General features: G+C 41.2%; 1 protein-coding gene across 1 annotated transcript in view; it reads right to left on the bottom strand.

Moving 5' to 3' along the window:
• Nucleotides 1-3580: 3580 nt before the first annotated feature.
• Nucleotides 3581-16131, bottom strand: part of LOC134355430 (S-adenosylhomocysteine hydrolase-like protein 1) — a 94105-nt gene continuing 81554 nt past the window's right edge. Inside the window, exons 13-17 of the mRNA XM_063065295.1 lie at nt 15946-16044; nt 14136-14204; nt 12956-13034; nt 12627-12747; nt 3581-4713 (exon numbers count right to left, since the gene is read on the bottom strand). Coding sequence (XP_062921365.1) covers nt 4707-4713; nt 12627-12747; nt 12956-13034; nt 14136-14204; nt 15946-16044 — 375 coding nt within the window. The 3' untranslated portion in view covers nt 3581-4706. The remainder of the gene's footprint in view (nt 4714-12626; nt 12748-12955; nt 13035-14135; nt 14205-15945; nt 16045-16131) is intronic.

Here is a 16131-nt window from a genome sequence, read left to right as displayed (position 1 = left end):
ATACAAAGTTCAGGGTTATATATTCGTATAAAATTGCTCACTTCGTCAATCAACAGGCCCTGCTCTCCACAACCCGAGCCGATTCCAGCTTGGAAACGGCGACGCGACACCATGACACATGCGCACAGCCAGCCTCAGCAGCACCTCCCGATGGAATTCCTTGATTCGGTCGAACTCTCTGGATTGCCACCACATAAACTCGAATTGAAAAGGCGATCTGCCATCATTTCAATGAGGAACTTGGATCCACCGAGGCTTTGCAATGGAATGCGAATGATGGTGGAAGAACTGCATGACAATTCTATTGTAGCAAAGATAAACATTGGTGCATTCAAAAATGACATTGTCATGATCCCAGGAATTACTCTCAATTTATCAGAAGAGGAAGATGTCCCTCTTCAGCAGAGCGGGTTTCCGATACAGTCATTCTTATGCTATGACTATACATAAGGTGCAAGGCCAAACCATGGGGAATGCATTGATTTATCTGGAGAAACCGTACTCCAGCATGATCAGCTGTATGTGGCTTTAAACCGGGGAGAAAGAAATGAAAATGTTAGAGTATTCTTGAAGGGTGGCAGATCAACCAGCAATGCTGTCATCAAAAGTGTCCTTCATTAAACGAGGAGGAGCTATATGTCTTGCTACGCATCTTTCTTCTTTAATAAACTGGGTTTTTCTTTAATTTCCAAAGCACATCACATCAGACTGCACTCCCTTTCTCTCAAAGGGTGCCGTAACGGGTCACCCCGTTGTCTAGTATTCCTATAAAAATGTGTGTTTCAAGTTCCAGCTGAGTACAAAAGCTGACTACTGCAAATGTAGTAAGTGTCGCTGGGGGTTTATTTGCACATTGTGGTTTGCGGCAACCACAGTGGTTAAATCAGTAGTTCCCTTTCTCTGCAGTTGTTTTACCATGTGTAAAACCAATATCAATAGCTTAACCAGATACTGGCTTCAAAGAGAGATTAATGTTAAGTAGTGGTTTGTTAACCACAATAGCTGTGGTAGCTGAATCTGGTCTGATTTTTTTAAAAGTGGCACATAAAAGTTTTTAAAAAGTTAAGTGGACACTTGGTAAATTAACCCTTGGGCTTTAATTAACTTCAGCTAATTTGAAAATTAGATAATTGATTTCTTCAGACTTCAGCGCTTATTTTAATGTTGCCTTTTCTAATGGAAAGCGGAAGTTAAAAATGCAATAAAGTTATAAAAGGTTATAACGTTCATCAGAACTAATGTACTTCTGATTACTTTGAATGTTTACTTTGCATTTACCTGTGTAATGGGTGAATAATATAACCCAGGAAAGAATAATACAATGAACCTTAAAAATAATTACATATATCTAAGACAGACATTCAACTCAACTTCCTGCATAGGTTATAAATTATGCCTTTTATTGAGCTATACAAAATCATGAGGGGTGCAGACAAAGTAGACAGTAATGGTCTTTTTGTCAGGGTAGGACAGTCTGAAACTAGACTGCATGGATTTAAGGGGAAAGGAGAAAGATTTAAGAGCAGCGACCGTTAGTCAGAGGGTGGTAAGTCTGTGGAATTTGTTCCCACGAGTGACTGTGGAGGCCAAGTCATTTAAGACAGACATAGATAGGTTCTTGATTAGCTAGGGCTTCAAAGGATATGGACAGAAGGCAGGGGGGTGGGGATGACTGAAAGAATTGGATCAGCCCATGACTGAATGGCAGAGCAAACTCAATGGGCCGAATGGCCTACTTCTGCTCCTATATCTTACAGTGAATGGTGGGCATGTGGAACAAGCTGTCAGAAGCTGTAGAGGCAGGTTTAAAAGACATTTATTCAAGTACATGGATATAAAAGGGCTGAGAGATATGAGCCAAACACAGGCAAATATGACAAGCTCAAATGGACATCTGGGGAGGCATGGACAGGTTGGGTTAATGGGCTTGTCTCTGCTCTGTACTCGATGGCTGTTGCAATTTTAAACATTTTACTCAGATTAATATATCTATTTGATCATTTCTAGTCACATTTAAAGAACTACCCTGAGAACAATGATTTCATAAGCAAAGAATATACAGCTTTTGAGAATTAGTAGCCTGCAAGTATGGTCAACAGGAAGGCAGTTTTGCTTTGTTTTTGGTATGCTTACAAAATCCACAGCTTGAGGCCTCTTTAATATTGTGACTTTAACACACAAATTGCCACATTCAGGAGTTAATATACAGACCTTACATTATCAAATAATATAAACAGTAGCTAATCATGCTGATTATCACTAATTGTAAATGTAAATAAATCACGTAAATGTAAAACACCCACTTAAGTGAACTTCTGGCCTTCATGAAAGCTTGAAAATATTAACTTACAACTAAATCTTCTCTGCTTATGTATTAACATTAATTAGTATATATAATTATTTAACCACATGACTTTGATTGCATTAGCAGTGACCAAACATCATACATCAATTTATAATTGATCTGAGTTTGATTGCTAGCTGGTAGATTGTCATGTGGGTATTTATTTGTATGAAACAGGAAGCAATATCTGGTTGTGACAGGCTCAAGTCCAAAACAAAGAGCATTATGTCAGAAGGGTCAACAGAGGATGGTAGGCACAGCCTCAGAATACAAGGATGTCCCTTTAGAACAAAGGTGATGAGGAATTTCTTTCGCCAGAGGCTGGTGAATCTTTGGAGTTCACAGACAGCAGTAGAGTCTAAGTGATAGGGTATATTTAAAGTGGAGATTGATAGATTCTTGATTAGTAAGGGTGTCAGAGATTGTAAGGTGCTCCTTCCCTCCGCTAGCCTGTAGGTCACCCTTGGGCAAGGTGTAGCACCTGCTTAGCCAACCACCCCGCCCCCAACTGGCCCTGATTAGGGTCACATGAAGCCATGGGAGCAGGTGACGGGTGGTCATATGAGTAGCTGGTGTACATCACAAGTCCTGGTTATGCCACCACTGACACCAGGCAGACAATTCTGGAGTATTAGTAATAGCTGGGGTCACCGGTCTTGTAAAGACACAGCCCAGGAGGCAATAGCAAAACACTTCTGTAGAAACATTTGCCAAAGAGCAATCATGATCGTGGAAGGACGGTGATCGCCCACAGCCCAAAGTGAACGAACAATTCCTACCTGCCCTGCATTTCCTGTTCATCAGCCCTTTCAGTGAGCATCACCACGACTGCAGCATTCAATCTGATCTTCATCTCATCACAAACCTTCCCTATCGTTCATTCTGTCCTCCTCTCTTTCTCTGCAACTTTTCCTAGCTGTACTGAAACATCAGACTTAAACATTAACACTTTCTCTCTTCACAAATAGCTCATTCTGACATTTACACTATAATAAATGTTACGCTTAGTGATGTACCAAAACTAACAGCACAATCCTTACATTTCCGAGACAATCCTCCCTCCATATTCTATAATTAAACTTAACTAAATGAACAAGAGTTACGGGTGTGAAGGTTTCTTTCTCATGCATCCATAAAAATTTGCAGCATTGTAGACCATGATCACTCTCATCCAAGCAAAGCCACACAAGACAACAGAGGCATTTTTGATTTAAAACATTTTTCATGTTTATATAATGATCTTTAAATTCTTTATTATTCTTTTAAAATATAGATATTTTTATGTAACTGGAGTGAAAAGTGAAAGTACTTTCTGGTCCCACTGTTGGATATACAACCTCAGGCTCAAACACATAAAACCCACAGTATTTAGAGGTTACCACAAGAATCTAGTGCTTGGCTAATGGTCCTGCAAATGCACCAAGATTTTTTTTATATATATATAAACTCCATCACAAGCGGTACATAATCACTGAAATGTTGTGTGTGTTTGTGGAACAGGAAGCCATCAGGACTCATCCAGAGGCCACAAACTCCATATGGCACAAATCTTATTCTAGTTTGATTTTGTCAAAATATAACTGACCAGAATTAGAATAGTAACGCTTCAAAATTATTTTCCCAATTGAGTCAACAGATGCAAGCTTTAATTTTCCTCACCTGATAGGTAATGATTCACAATCTGAAGTGTAGTATTTAATGGTGCCAATATATTAAAGCAGACAAGGGTAGCACTACATGGAGAAAGGGAAGCAAACTGAAACTTTCCAACAAAACATTTTGTTTTGGTAACACGGTGATATTTACAGCTGCTTTAGGACTGAATCGGGTTTAAAACTTGATGCTCATCATTTATTACAGTCAGCGCTGGTTCCGGAGAACACATGAGTATCGTTCAACTATGCTGGCAATCATCAATAGGATTCAATGGCCACCATGAACAGATTTTTAAAAACATAGTAAAAACAAGAACATCCTCTGGAAAAGATCAAACTGAGCTTTAAGCTCAAGTTGTGGATTAAAACTAATAAGATACAGAGCAAACAAAGATATTTTTTAAATTATTACAGTACAATCATATACAAGTTCAAGTGATTTCATGGAGACAGTCTGTCACAACGTGGTAAGACAGTTGTATCTCTCGGCAGTAAATTAGAAATCAAAACACATTTAAAATTAGAATAGAAAGGAAAATACAAGCAAAAGACCAGGCTGTTAAAGAAATGATGCCCAGATGTGCAGAAAGGCTCTTCAAATACATTTAGGGAGCATTTAAACATCTGGGCTGGCTCCTACTCTGCATTCTTCTACTGAGGCTTTGGACAACTTGATCCTGATTTCAATCATTTGAATTCTGGTCCACCTAATACCTGAAGGGAGAAGAAAATAAATGTTATGCATTAGAAGATTCTCTTGTGTTCCAATGATTTGCATTGTTTCAGTCCAAGACAAGTATGGGTCACACCCTTCACAGGTAGGTGTTCCAATATGCCAACCTGTACACTACCAATATTTCATTAAGAACCATTAACCATGGCTCTGTGGCAGGCAATGTAAAGAAAGGCAGATATAATGCTCAAGGGGCAACTATCGTGTTACTTCATATTTTTGTAATATCAACACGCTGGGGGTTTCCTTAACTCAATATGGTGGTATCCATCAATAAGGATCTCCACCACCCAGGACATGCCCTCTTCTCATGACTAACATCTAGGAGGAAGTACAGGAGTCTAAAGGCACACTCAATGTTTTAGGAACAGCTTCTTCCACTCTACCATCAGAGATCGCAACAATCCATGGACATTTGCTCTCTGCTCTCTTTTTAGAAACAAAGAAAACATACAGCACAATACAGGTCCTTCTGACTGTGCCGAACATGTCCCTACCCTAGAACTACCTAGACTTTACCCATTGCCCTCTATTTTTCTAAGGTCCATGTATCCATCCAGGAGTCTCTTAAAAGACCCTATTGTTTCCACCGCCGCCAGCAGCCCATTCCGTGCACTCACCACTCTCTGCATAAAAAACTTACTTCTGACATCTCCTCTGTACCTACTTCCAAGCACCTTAAAACTATACCCTCTCGTGCTAGCCATTTCAGCCCTGGGAAAAAGCCTCCGATTATCCACACGATCAATGCCTCTCATTATCTTGTACACCTCTATCAAGTCACCTCTCATCCTCGTCGCTCCAAGGAGAAAAGGCCAAGTACATTCAACCTATTCTCATAAGGCATGTTGCCTGGATTGGGGAGCATCCTTGCAAATCTCCTCTGCACCCTTTCTATGGTCTCCATGTCTTTCCTGAAGTGAGGTGACCAGAATTGAGCACAGTACTCCAAGTGGGGTCTGATCAGGGTCCTATATAGCTGCAACATTACCTCTCAGCTCTTAAACTCAATCCCACGATTGATGAAGGCCAATGAACCGTATGCCCTCTTAACCAGAGTCAACCTGCGCAGCTGCTTTGAGTGTTCTATGGACTCGGACCCCAAGGTCCCTCTGATCCTCCACACTGCCAAGAGTCTTACCATTAATACTATATTCTGCCATCATATTTGACCTACCAAAATGAACCACCTCACGCTTATCTGGGTTGAACTCCATCTGCCATTTCTCAGCCCAGTTTTGCATCCTATCGATGTCCCATTGTAACCTGACAGTCCTCCATACTATCCACAACACCCCCAACCTTTGTGTCATCAGCAAATTTACTAACCCAACCCTCCACTTCCTCGTCCAGGTCATTTATAAAAATCACAAAGAGTAGGGGTCCCAGAACAGATCCCTAAGGCACACCACTTGTCACCGGCCTCCATGCAGAAGATGACCCATCTACAACCATTCTTTTCCTTCTGTGGGCAAGCCAGTTCTGGATCCACAAAGCAATGTCCCCTTGGATCCCATGCCTCCTTACTTTTTCAATAAGCCTTGCATGGGGTACTTTATCAAATGTCTTGCTAAAATCCATATACACTACATCTACAGCTCTACCGTCATCAATGTGCTTAGTCACATCCTCAAAAAAATTCAATCAGGCTCGTAAGGCATGACCTGCCTTTGACAAAGCCATGCTGATTATTCCGAATCATATTATGCCTCTCCAAATGTTCATAAATCCTGCCTCTCAGAATCTTCTCCATCAACTTACCAACCACTGAAATAAGACTCACTGGCCTATAATTTCCTGGGATATCTCTACTTCCTTTCCTGAATAAGGGAACAACATCTGCAACCCTCCAATCCTCTGGAACCTCTCCTGTCCTCATTGATGATACAAAGATCATTGCCAGAGGCTCAGCAATCTCCTCCCTCGCTTCCAACAGTAGCCTAGGGTACTCTCATCCGGTCCTGGCGACTTATCCAACTTGAAGCTTTCCAGAAGCTCCAGCACATCCTCTTCCTTAATATCTACATTCTCAAGCTTTTCAGTCCAAAAAAAGTGTTTGCACTAACTTTTTTGTTTATACCTCTTCTTAACTTATTATAGTCTTATGTATTGCACTGTACTGCTGCTGCAAAACAAATTTTACGACATATCTCTGTGACAATAAATATGTTGATTACTGGACACTAGTTTCAACACTGATCTGCCACAGATGTTAACATCCATGCAAACCTGAGGAAGAAGCTGCAAGATAATAAATGAAGTGATTGAAATTCTTACTAGGATTTCAGAATGACTACACCAGCCACAAACCGTAAAATGGCAAATTACACCTTGTGTGGAGTGTAGTATATATAATGTTATGAAAAAACACACACACAAAATGCTGGAGGAATTCATCAAGTCCGAGGCATCTGAGGGGAATAAACAGTCAACGTTTGAGGCAGAGACCCCAGCCCAAAACAAACTGCTTACTTCCATCCATAAATTCTGCCTGACTTGCTGAATTCCTCCAGCGTTTTGTGTGTTGCTCAATATTTCCAGCAACTGCAGAATCTCTAGTGTTTAAACATCATGTTAAATGTGTGTAAAGAGCTCCCCCTGATGGCTTAGTCAGTAAAGGCAGCGTGCAACCTAACAACAGAGCCCACAAACCCATTTCCTGCCATGTGGTTAGATTATTTCATGCAGAATAACAGTAAAGATAATATCTGAGGTCAAAACTGAACCAATGACAGGAACAATGTAACCACAACCACTTAATCCAACACTTAACCACTTAATCAACCACTTAATCTGGTGGGACAGCATTGATGGAACTCTTCAAGTGCCTTAAGACGTCGTCGGTACGTTGCCCAGGTTTCTGAAGCATACAGGAGCGTTGGGATTATCACTGCTTTGTACACTAACATCTTGGTGCCTGTTCAGATGTCACGATCATGAAAGACTCTTGTTCGGAGACATCCAAAAGCTGTTCCAGCGCATTTAAGCATCACTGAGCATCACAGGAAGTCATTCCTGCCTGTGGCCATCAAACTTTACAACTCCTCCCTTGGAAGGTCAGACACCCTGAGCCAATAGGCTGGTTCTGTACTTATTTTCTGGCATAATTTACATATTACTATTTAATTATGGTTTTGTATTGCTATATTTATACTCTATTCTTGGTTGGGGCAACGGTGATTTCCCTCGGGATCAATAAAGTATGACTATGACTATACTAAGACGATGTTGGATCTCGTCATTAAGGTCAACATTGGAGGAGAGGTGAATTCCAAGATATGGAAAGTGGTCCACGTTTTCCAGGGTTATTTCGCCAAGTTTTGCGCAGTCCTCCGGTGAAAAATGATATCGTATCCGTTAAATAGGGGCCGTGGACAATTCTGATTTGATGGAGACGGACATGAAAGCACAGAGGAACATCTGGAAAAATTTCTGAAACGCTCGTTCGCTGCTGTCGTTACTGCGCGGTCGGGAATCTTTCACAGGGAAGGCCTCAAAATCCCCGGCTTTGCCTGCTGTTGGCGACCAAGATGGAGGTCGAATTGTTCAGATAGAGATGGCACTCAGTACTCAGTGTCGAAGAGCTGATCAGAGCTCTAAGTTTTCGGATGACTCAGAGTCGTACCGTGGTCGGGTATGGCAAGGAGAGTTTTTCTTCCTTCTCCCATCTGCGTGAGATGTGGGACATTTGAGAGACTTTGAACTTTTACTGTGCTCATGGACTTCTTCATCAAGTTATGGTATTGTTGCACTGTTCTAACTATATGTTATAATTATGTGGTTTTGTCAGTTTTTTTCAGTCTTGGTCTGTCCTGTGTTTTGTGATATCAGACCAGAGGAAATATTGTATCATTTCTTAATGCATGCATTACTAAATGGCAAGGATTGCGTGTCTTCATAATCTAAAAATCTGAAAAAAGGTTGAATTGATGGTTCTATCCGATTTGTCTCAAGTTGGTGATGGTTGGTAGATGATCTGAGTCTTCTTGGAATTAATGGTAAATCCAAGTTTCAATGAAAGACGAACATCTGCCAAAACAAATCTTCTACTCCCAGCTCAAAGAAGGCAAAGGTAAAAGAGGTGGACAACAGAAGAGATTCAAAGACGTCTTAAAAGCCAACATGAAGAAATGTAACATCGACATCAACAATTGGGAAACCAATGCCAAGGACAGGAAACGCTGGCAAGCCATCATCCAAGAAAGAACAGCAACTTTTGAAGCCAACAGACGTGCAGAATTAAAAGAAAAGAGAAGAAAATGTAAAGAGAGGCAGCAGCAACCAAAGCCTAATCTGCCATCTGGAACTACCTGTCGTGAATGCAGAAGAACTTTCAAAGCCAAGATTGGACTCATAAGCCACTTGAGAGCCCATAAATAGATCAACAGGACGAAGACCATCACCTTCGACCTCGAGGGATAGCCACGACGACGACAGTGGGACAATGACAAATCAGATCAGGACTAAGGATCCACCTAATGGCATGGTAGCGTCATGGTTAGCGTAATGCTATTGCAGCGTTTCCTCCTGATGCTCTGCTTTCCTCCCACATTCCAAAGACATAAGCTTAGGGTCAGTGATTTGTGGGCATGCTATGGTGACATGTACATGGCAACATTTATGGACTGCCCAGCACAATCCTCGCTGATTTGATTTAATGCAGTTGAAACATTTCACAATGTTTTAATGTACATGTGACAAATAATGCTAATCTCTAATCTTTATCTTTAAATAATGCTTTACTACATATAGAACATTTTTAACTATATTTTCTATTTATTTCCCTAGCACCTTCTAAAACTTCATCAATTAATACATCAATATTAATTTTTCTGGCTCCTTAAGGTTGCCATAGTCAGGGAAGATACTGGAGATAAGCTCCCACTAACTATTAATCTCAAATACATCTCAAATAGCCTCTGAAAACGAAGTCACACTCCTAGCCTACACATGTGGCTTGGCTATTAAACCCAACGGAACCAATTCTACAGAGAGGAGTAGGGGCAAAGGCAGGTTACTGGCACCTTAAAACTAGTCGCTTTGGGCAAACGGGGCTCATCATCTGTGGTTGGCAGCTCATCTAGGAGAAGGAAAACACTTATCTCAAATCTCAGCTGCCTTGTGGCTATACCTACTCATAGCGAAGGCTTTGGGAGTAAATGCCAAGGAAAAATCCAGAGCAGGAGTCCCTAAGGCAGTTTTACACTGAGTTCAACAATGACCAGCAACTCATGCAACACCACTGGTGCCAAACTGTTTTGGTCTCTGTAGTTCCTTTGGATTCATCAGCCGTGTGGAGAGGGGGGGAGGGGGAGCCTGTTACATGAGCAACAGCTTGCTCTCCATATTGTAATGCCCTGGCCTGTGCATCACGTAGACAGCTAGGATGCTACATCCACGGTCAACCTCGACTAATGAAGGGCCTCAATTAATTTTTGTAATTTTGTCCATATTGCCTGCTACAAGAGAAATGATGGATGGAGTTTAATCCAGTTAAGTGTGAGGCGCTGCACTTTGTCAATTGTAAGGGGATCATGCACAAATTGGCAGAACCCTTGGGAGCATTGATGGATTAGACTTGGCTAAAGGGAGGGTTGGACAACTATAGACTGTTTTTTCTCATATGTCAGAGACTGAGGGTGACCAGGTAGAAGTTATAAAATTATGAGAAGCAGATACGGTAAGAGAGTCAGAAATGTTAGATGCTGGAGGACACAGCCAGCTTTAAGCAGAGAGCAGGGAAGTTTAAGGGACAGTTTTTTTTTAATACACAAAGAGTGTCTGGTGCTGGAATACACTGCCAGGATTGGTGGTGGAAGCAGAGATTAAAAGCATTAAGACAGACACATGGGCATGAAATATTGGAAGAATATAGATCACGTGCAGTTAGATGGAATTCATTTCATTTGGCATTATGGTTTAGCAGTGACATTCTGGGCGCAAGAGCCAGTTCATGTGCTGTACTGTCCGGTGCTAATGTACTGAGTTAAAAGTCCATACTGCAACTTGGAGAGGGGCTTAATTGGGCTAAAGGGAAATTTGAGAAACTGATGTCGGCAGAGAGAAGAAAATTGCACACTTGGACAGTTACAAGACGTTGCTTTGCTAGTAACACCCACATTTTGTGAATGAATGAACTCAGGTTATAGAAAGACACTTAATCTTCAGAAAACTGAAGGAAATTGCAAAGAGTCATTAATAAGATGGGGAAAGAGTACATGAAGTTCAGAACTAGTAAGTGTGAGGTAATGTGTTATTTAAAAAAAACATACAAACCTGAAATGGGTTAGTCATGTGAAAGAGTGCAATAAAAGCAACACTTGCTGAAGATGAGGAAGTTAATAAAGTATCACTTTCAATTTCAAAGACTGAAATACATCCTCCAAGAGATGATGAGCCCACATAAAACCTATGACCTCGGTTTGATTACTGTAAACAATACATGAGTCATATATCCATTAGACACTACTGCTTTACCTACACGGACAGGAATTTCTCCTATGGACAGTGGAAACTCAGAATGGCGTAATTTTTCTAGACTGCAGTGATTAAACTGCCGTGCTGAATGTCATAAAATGGATACATTTTAATGATCCAATTTCACACCAGAAATATCTGAATTACGCCAATAATAAAAGGCAAGTCTTGTCAAAGACATTCAATGGTATCGCACTCTGAGAACTTATATTTATCAAGATACAGTGCAGTGACAGGCCTTTCTGGCCCAATGCGCCTGTGCATGTGATGAATTAACCTATTAATCTGTCTGTCTTTGGAACATGGGAGGAAACCGTAGTCGAGAGGGGAAACTGGAGCACCCACAGGAAATCAGTGTTTCTCTGCCTTCACTTAATAAACATCAAGCTGTTAATGCATTGATGGCAAAGTTCACTATACACTCAGTAGCCATTTTATTCGGTACTGTACCTAATAAAGCGACCACCGAGCGTATGTTCACGGTCTTCTGCTGCTGTAGTGCATCCACTTCAAGGTCCAACATGCTGTGCGTTCAGAGATGTTCTTCTGCACACCGTGTCGTAACGTGTGGTTACTTGAGTTAAGAGTGCCTTCATATCAGCTTGAACCTGTCTGGCCATTCTCCTCTGACCTCTCTCTCATTAACATGGCATTTACGCCCACAGAATGCTTTTTGGTTTCTCCCACTATTCTCTAAACTCTAGAGACCGTCGTGCATGAAAATTGCAGGAGATCAGTAGTTTCTGAGATACTCAAACCACCCATTCTGACACCAACAATCATTCCACGGTCAGTCACTTAGATCATATTTCTTCCCCATTCTGATGTTTGGGCTGAACAACAGTGGACCTTTTGAGCACGTCTGCATGCTTTTATGCATCGAGTTGCTGTCACATAATCGGCTGATTAAATATTTGCAATAATGAGTAGATGTACCAGTGTACCTGTTGGAAACCAGTTTTTTTTAAAATAATACTTTTTATAAGGTTTGTACTTTATAACACACTCATGTATTTTTCACACTCACTGGCAGAAAGCAGTATAGCAGCTAAACTAATGGTTTATCACCTTTCACATTTTTCATTGGCCAAGTATTACCCACGTGATGTAATTGTTTTAATTATGTAGCCTATTAATTCATCACTATCTAAGGAATGTCTTATCTATAAGAGTGATAGATTTTTCAGAAACACTATCTTTGTTTTATCTTACACCTCTTAGCATTAATTCCCCTCTTAGCATCATTCTTCAGTTCTTTATTTAGTTTGCTTAGTATTTCATTGTTCATTTGCACTTTAAAATAAACTGAAATCTTGGAATTAAGACTTCTCATCATTCTTGACTCCTGGAAGAACCCCAAGGATCAGAAATTAAACAGAGATGCAACATACCTATTACAATGGTTACTAAACTGTACCTGTAATAATTAGGTTTGAAAGGTCCATTTTTGTTCAGGCCAAGATATTTTGCCTGATCATCAGTCAATTCTGTCAAGTGGGCATCAAAAGTTGGCAGGTGCAAACTGGCAACATACTCATCTGTAGAGACACAAGATTTAGACACAAGTGCTGGGTATTGGACAACTGATTTTTTTTTTGGCACACATGCACACGTTTCTTAGCTATTAACTGAAATAGTCACCAAGGAACAACCTTGGAGACTTCATGATCTTTGTCCCATCACAGTTCTACACTACGCCACACTTCTCACTCCTCTTCATGCAAAGGCAAGGACATCACCACTTACCCATCTTCTTGGGCAGAAGATACACATCTTGTTTGTAGCGGCCCTCCGGAGCGTTGTAGAGCTCAATCAGAGCCAGTGCCTACACAAAAATCAGTTCAAATCACTAGTATGTAGTCGGTAGGGTTTACATAAAAACATTTATTTTCTTAGGAGTTTCACTTTTTATTAAATATGACAAGTTTTGTTGTTCATATTTAAGCTTTATCCCTTAAAGTAATTTACTGGCTTGCTAGCTGCAACTGGAGATTTTGTTTCAAGGGAACAGAGACCTGCCTGCTTAACCAATGTTCACTTGAATAGTCCCATCTCAGCAGCTGTTAAATGAGTTTCTGTTTATGTCTTTTTCTACATAATACATCAGGGATCTTTGCTCATCATCTCTAACCAGAAATGCGGTCCATGAGATGAATGAATCTGGCTGGTCTTAAAGCTCATGACAACATCATCATAAGCAAAACAAATGAAAAAGTTAGAGAGATGGCACCAGAGAGATATCTTGTTATAGTGAACTCTGACACAGAATGTTACAAGTACCATGACCCATTTCAAGTTGACATCCCATTCCCATTCTGACACGTTGGTCCATGGGCTCCTCTACTACCACGATGAGGTCACTCTCAGATTGGAGGAGCAGCAGTTTATTTTCCATCTGAATTTCCTTTAAACTGATGGCATGAACAACCATTTCTCCAGTTTCCTCTTCTCTTTTTCAATTCCCCATTACGATTATCCTCTTTTCCCCTTCTCCTCTCCTCTCAACTGCCCACCACCTCCCTCTGGTGCCTTTCTTTTCTCCCATGATCCACTGTCATTTCCTTTCAGGTACCTCCTTCTTCAGCCTTTACTGTTCCCACCCATCACCTCCGAGCTTCTTATTTCTCCCCCCCTCCCCCACCCAGCTTCTTTTCCTCTTCACCTGGTCTCACCCATCATCTGCCAGCTTGTACTCCTTCCCCTCCCCACAGCCGCTTTATTCCGGTTTCTTCCCCCTTCCTTTCCAGTCCTGATGAAGGGTTTTAGCCCAATACATCAAATGTTCACTCTTTTCCACAGGTGCTGCCTGACCTGCTGAGTTCCTCCAGCATTGTGTGTGTGTTGCTTTGGATGTCCAGCATCTGTAGGATCCATTGTTCTTATTACAAGTACTCACACTGTTTGCTTGACCCATCCATTCCCTTACCTGAGTAGTTGCTGTGATGGAAAGCACAAACGTAGGCACAGTTGAACAGCTCAAGTTGAGAAGACGACCCTGAACCAAACATAATGGTAAATTATTAAGTTGACATTTTGAATTGCTCATCATTGCCAGTTAAATAGTTTTTTTTTAGTGTTAAGGTGGTTAAGCTTGTGACACAGCGGCCAATATAGAAACAGGAGCTCAAAGCTCAAAGTGAAATTAGGGTTGAGCACTGAACTCCGCCATGGGCAGTTCCAAGCCTGGCTGAGAAAGGAGGAGGGTTGTGCATGGGGCTAGCAACCCCATCTCTTAAAGACCCAGAAATGCCAACAAAAGCTCCACAGAACTCATCCCTGGGAGAGGAAGGATCTTTGCCCAGAAGACTACTTGAAAGACTGGCCCAAAACAGAGGATTCTGCTAAGCTGCTGTCAGTGGCCGAAACTCCAGTAGGGAGAATGGACTCAAGCAAGTTCCTGAACTGCTGCAGCAGTCTACAGCTAATCACACCACTCCATTACTTCCCCATTACCTTATACCTCTTGCTGCATAAGCTAAACATTTTTTCTGCACAGTTGGAGATGCAACCTGGCCAGTCAGTTTTTTTCCAATCAATAACTTAATGCCCAGAAATTACTACACCAAAATCTCATTGAAACCTATCAAATACTGAAAGGCTTAGGTAAGAGTGGATGTGGGAGGATGTTTCTTATCGTGGGGGAGTCTAGGACCAGAGGACACAGACTCAGAATAGAAGGGCACCCCTTTAGAACAGAGATGAGGAAGAATTTCTTTAGCCAGAGGGTGATGAATCTGTGGAATTCATTGCCACAGATGGCTGAGGCCAGCTGGTTATAGGGAGAAGGTGGGAGAATGGGGTTGAGAGAGGAAATAAATTAGCTGTGATTGAAATGTGGAGTAGTCTCGATGGGCCAAATGACCTAATTCAGCTCCTATGTCTTATGGTCTTATAACAAATGCAGGTTCCCATTATCCAAGAATATTGAACCAAAAGCACAAATTTCATCCTTAACTGTCTCAATAAAACTCCGAGAGATAACAATCAAATTTGCTCCTCAGTTCGCATTCTTAGCGTTCCACCATTGATGGGGAGTACCCTGACTGGCAATGCACACGATCGCAGGAGTCACATCTTCAACAGACAGCGCCTCAAAAGAACGCTCCCCAACCCCAAGGACACCAAACATGCGGGACCTGCCCTCGCCTCGTTACCATCAGACACAGGAGCCTGAAGATCCATACTCAGTGATTCATAAGCAGCTTCTTCCTCTCCACCTGAACAGGCTGTCCATAAACTCTACCTTACTATCCCTTTTCTTTGCACTATTTTTGCATTTTATGGTAATTTTACATCTTTGCACTGTACTGCAGCTGCAAAAACACAAATCTCATGACATACAATTTGGTGATAATAAATGTGATTCCGACCCGGATTCCCCAAGAATCCTGTAGCATTCAAGCTCAACACAATGTTATCTTTCTCAAGAATACTCTGCTGGTCTAAAGAGGTAATTAATAAGGCAATTAAATTATGGCGTTTATGGGATTACTTTAGTGCCATTTTGGACAGGCAGTATTTGTTTTTTTTTGTTTTACAAAATGAATAGAGCAATAAGCTAAAAGAAAACTGAAATCATAAATGATACAACTTAAAACTAATTACCGCTTTTGGAAGCAAGGTAAATAAGTATACCATCTGGTTCCTCCACAGAGTACTTCACAAGGTTTTTAACGTTGCAGAGATGTTACTCTTGTTCACATTCACAGACTATAAGCAGAATGAAACTTACAAACCTCAGCTAAAAGTACAACACGCTTCCCATCCGGCCAGATCACATGATCAACTTGAGACCTCACGCGTTCCCAGGTTAGTTCAGGTGTACGCAGGCTAGCCTGTGGCAGGAGAGTCATGAAGAAAAACATGTTTAAATACTTAGAGATCTCCAAAAACAAGCAATGATGGAAATCTAGTGATTTTCA

Source organism: Mobula hypostoma, chromosome 13, assembly GCF_963921235.1.
Source record: "Mobula hypostoma chromosome 13, sMobHyp1.1, whole genome shotgun sequence".
NCBI classification, from domain to species: Eukaryota; Metazoa; Chordata; class Chondrichthyes; order Myliobatiformes; family Myliobatidae; genus Mobula; species Mobula hypostoma.
The sequence above is the reverse complement of the archived record's forward strand: the minus strand, read 5'-3'. Positions and strand labels throughout refer to the sequence as shown.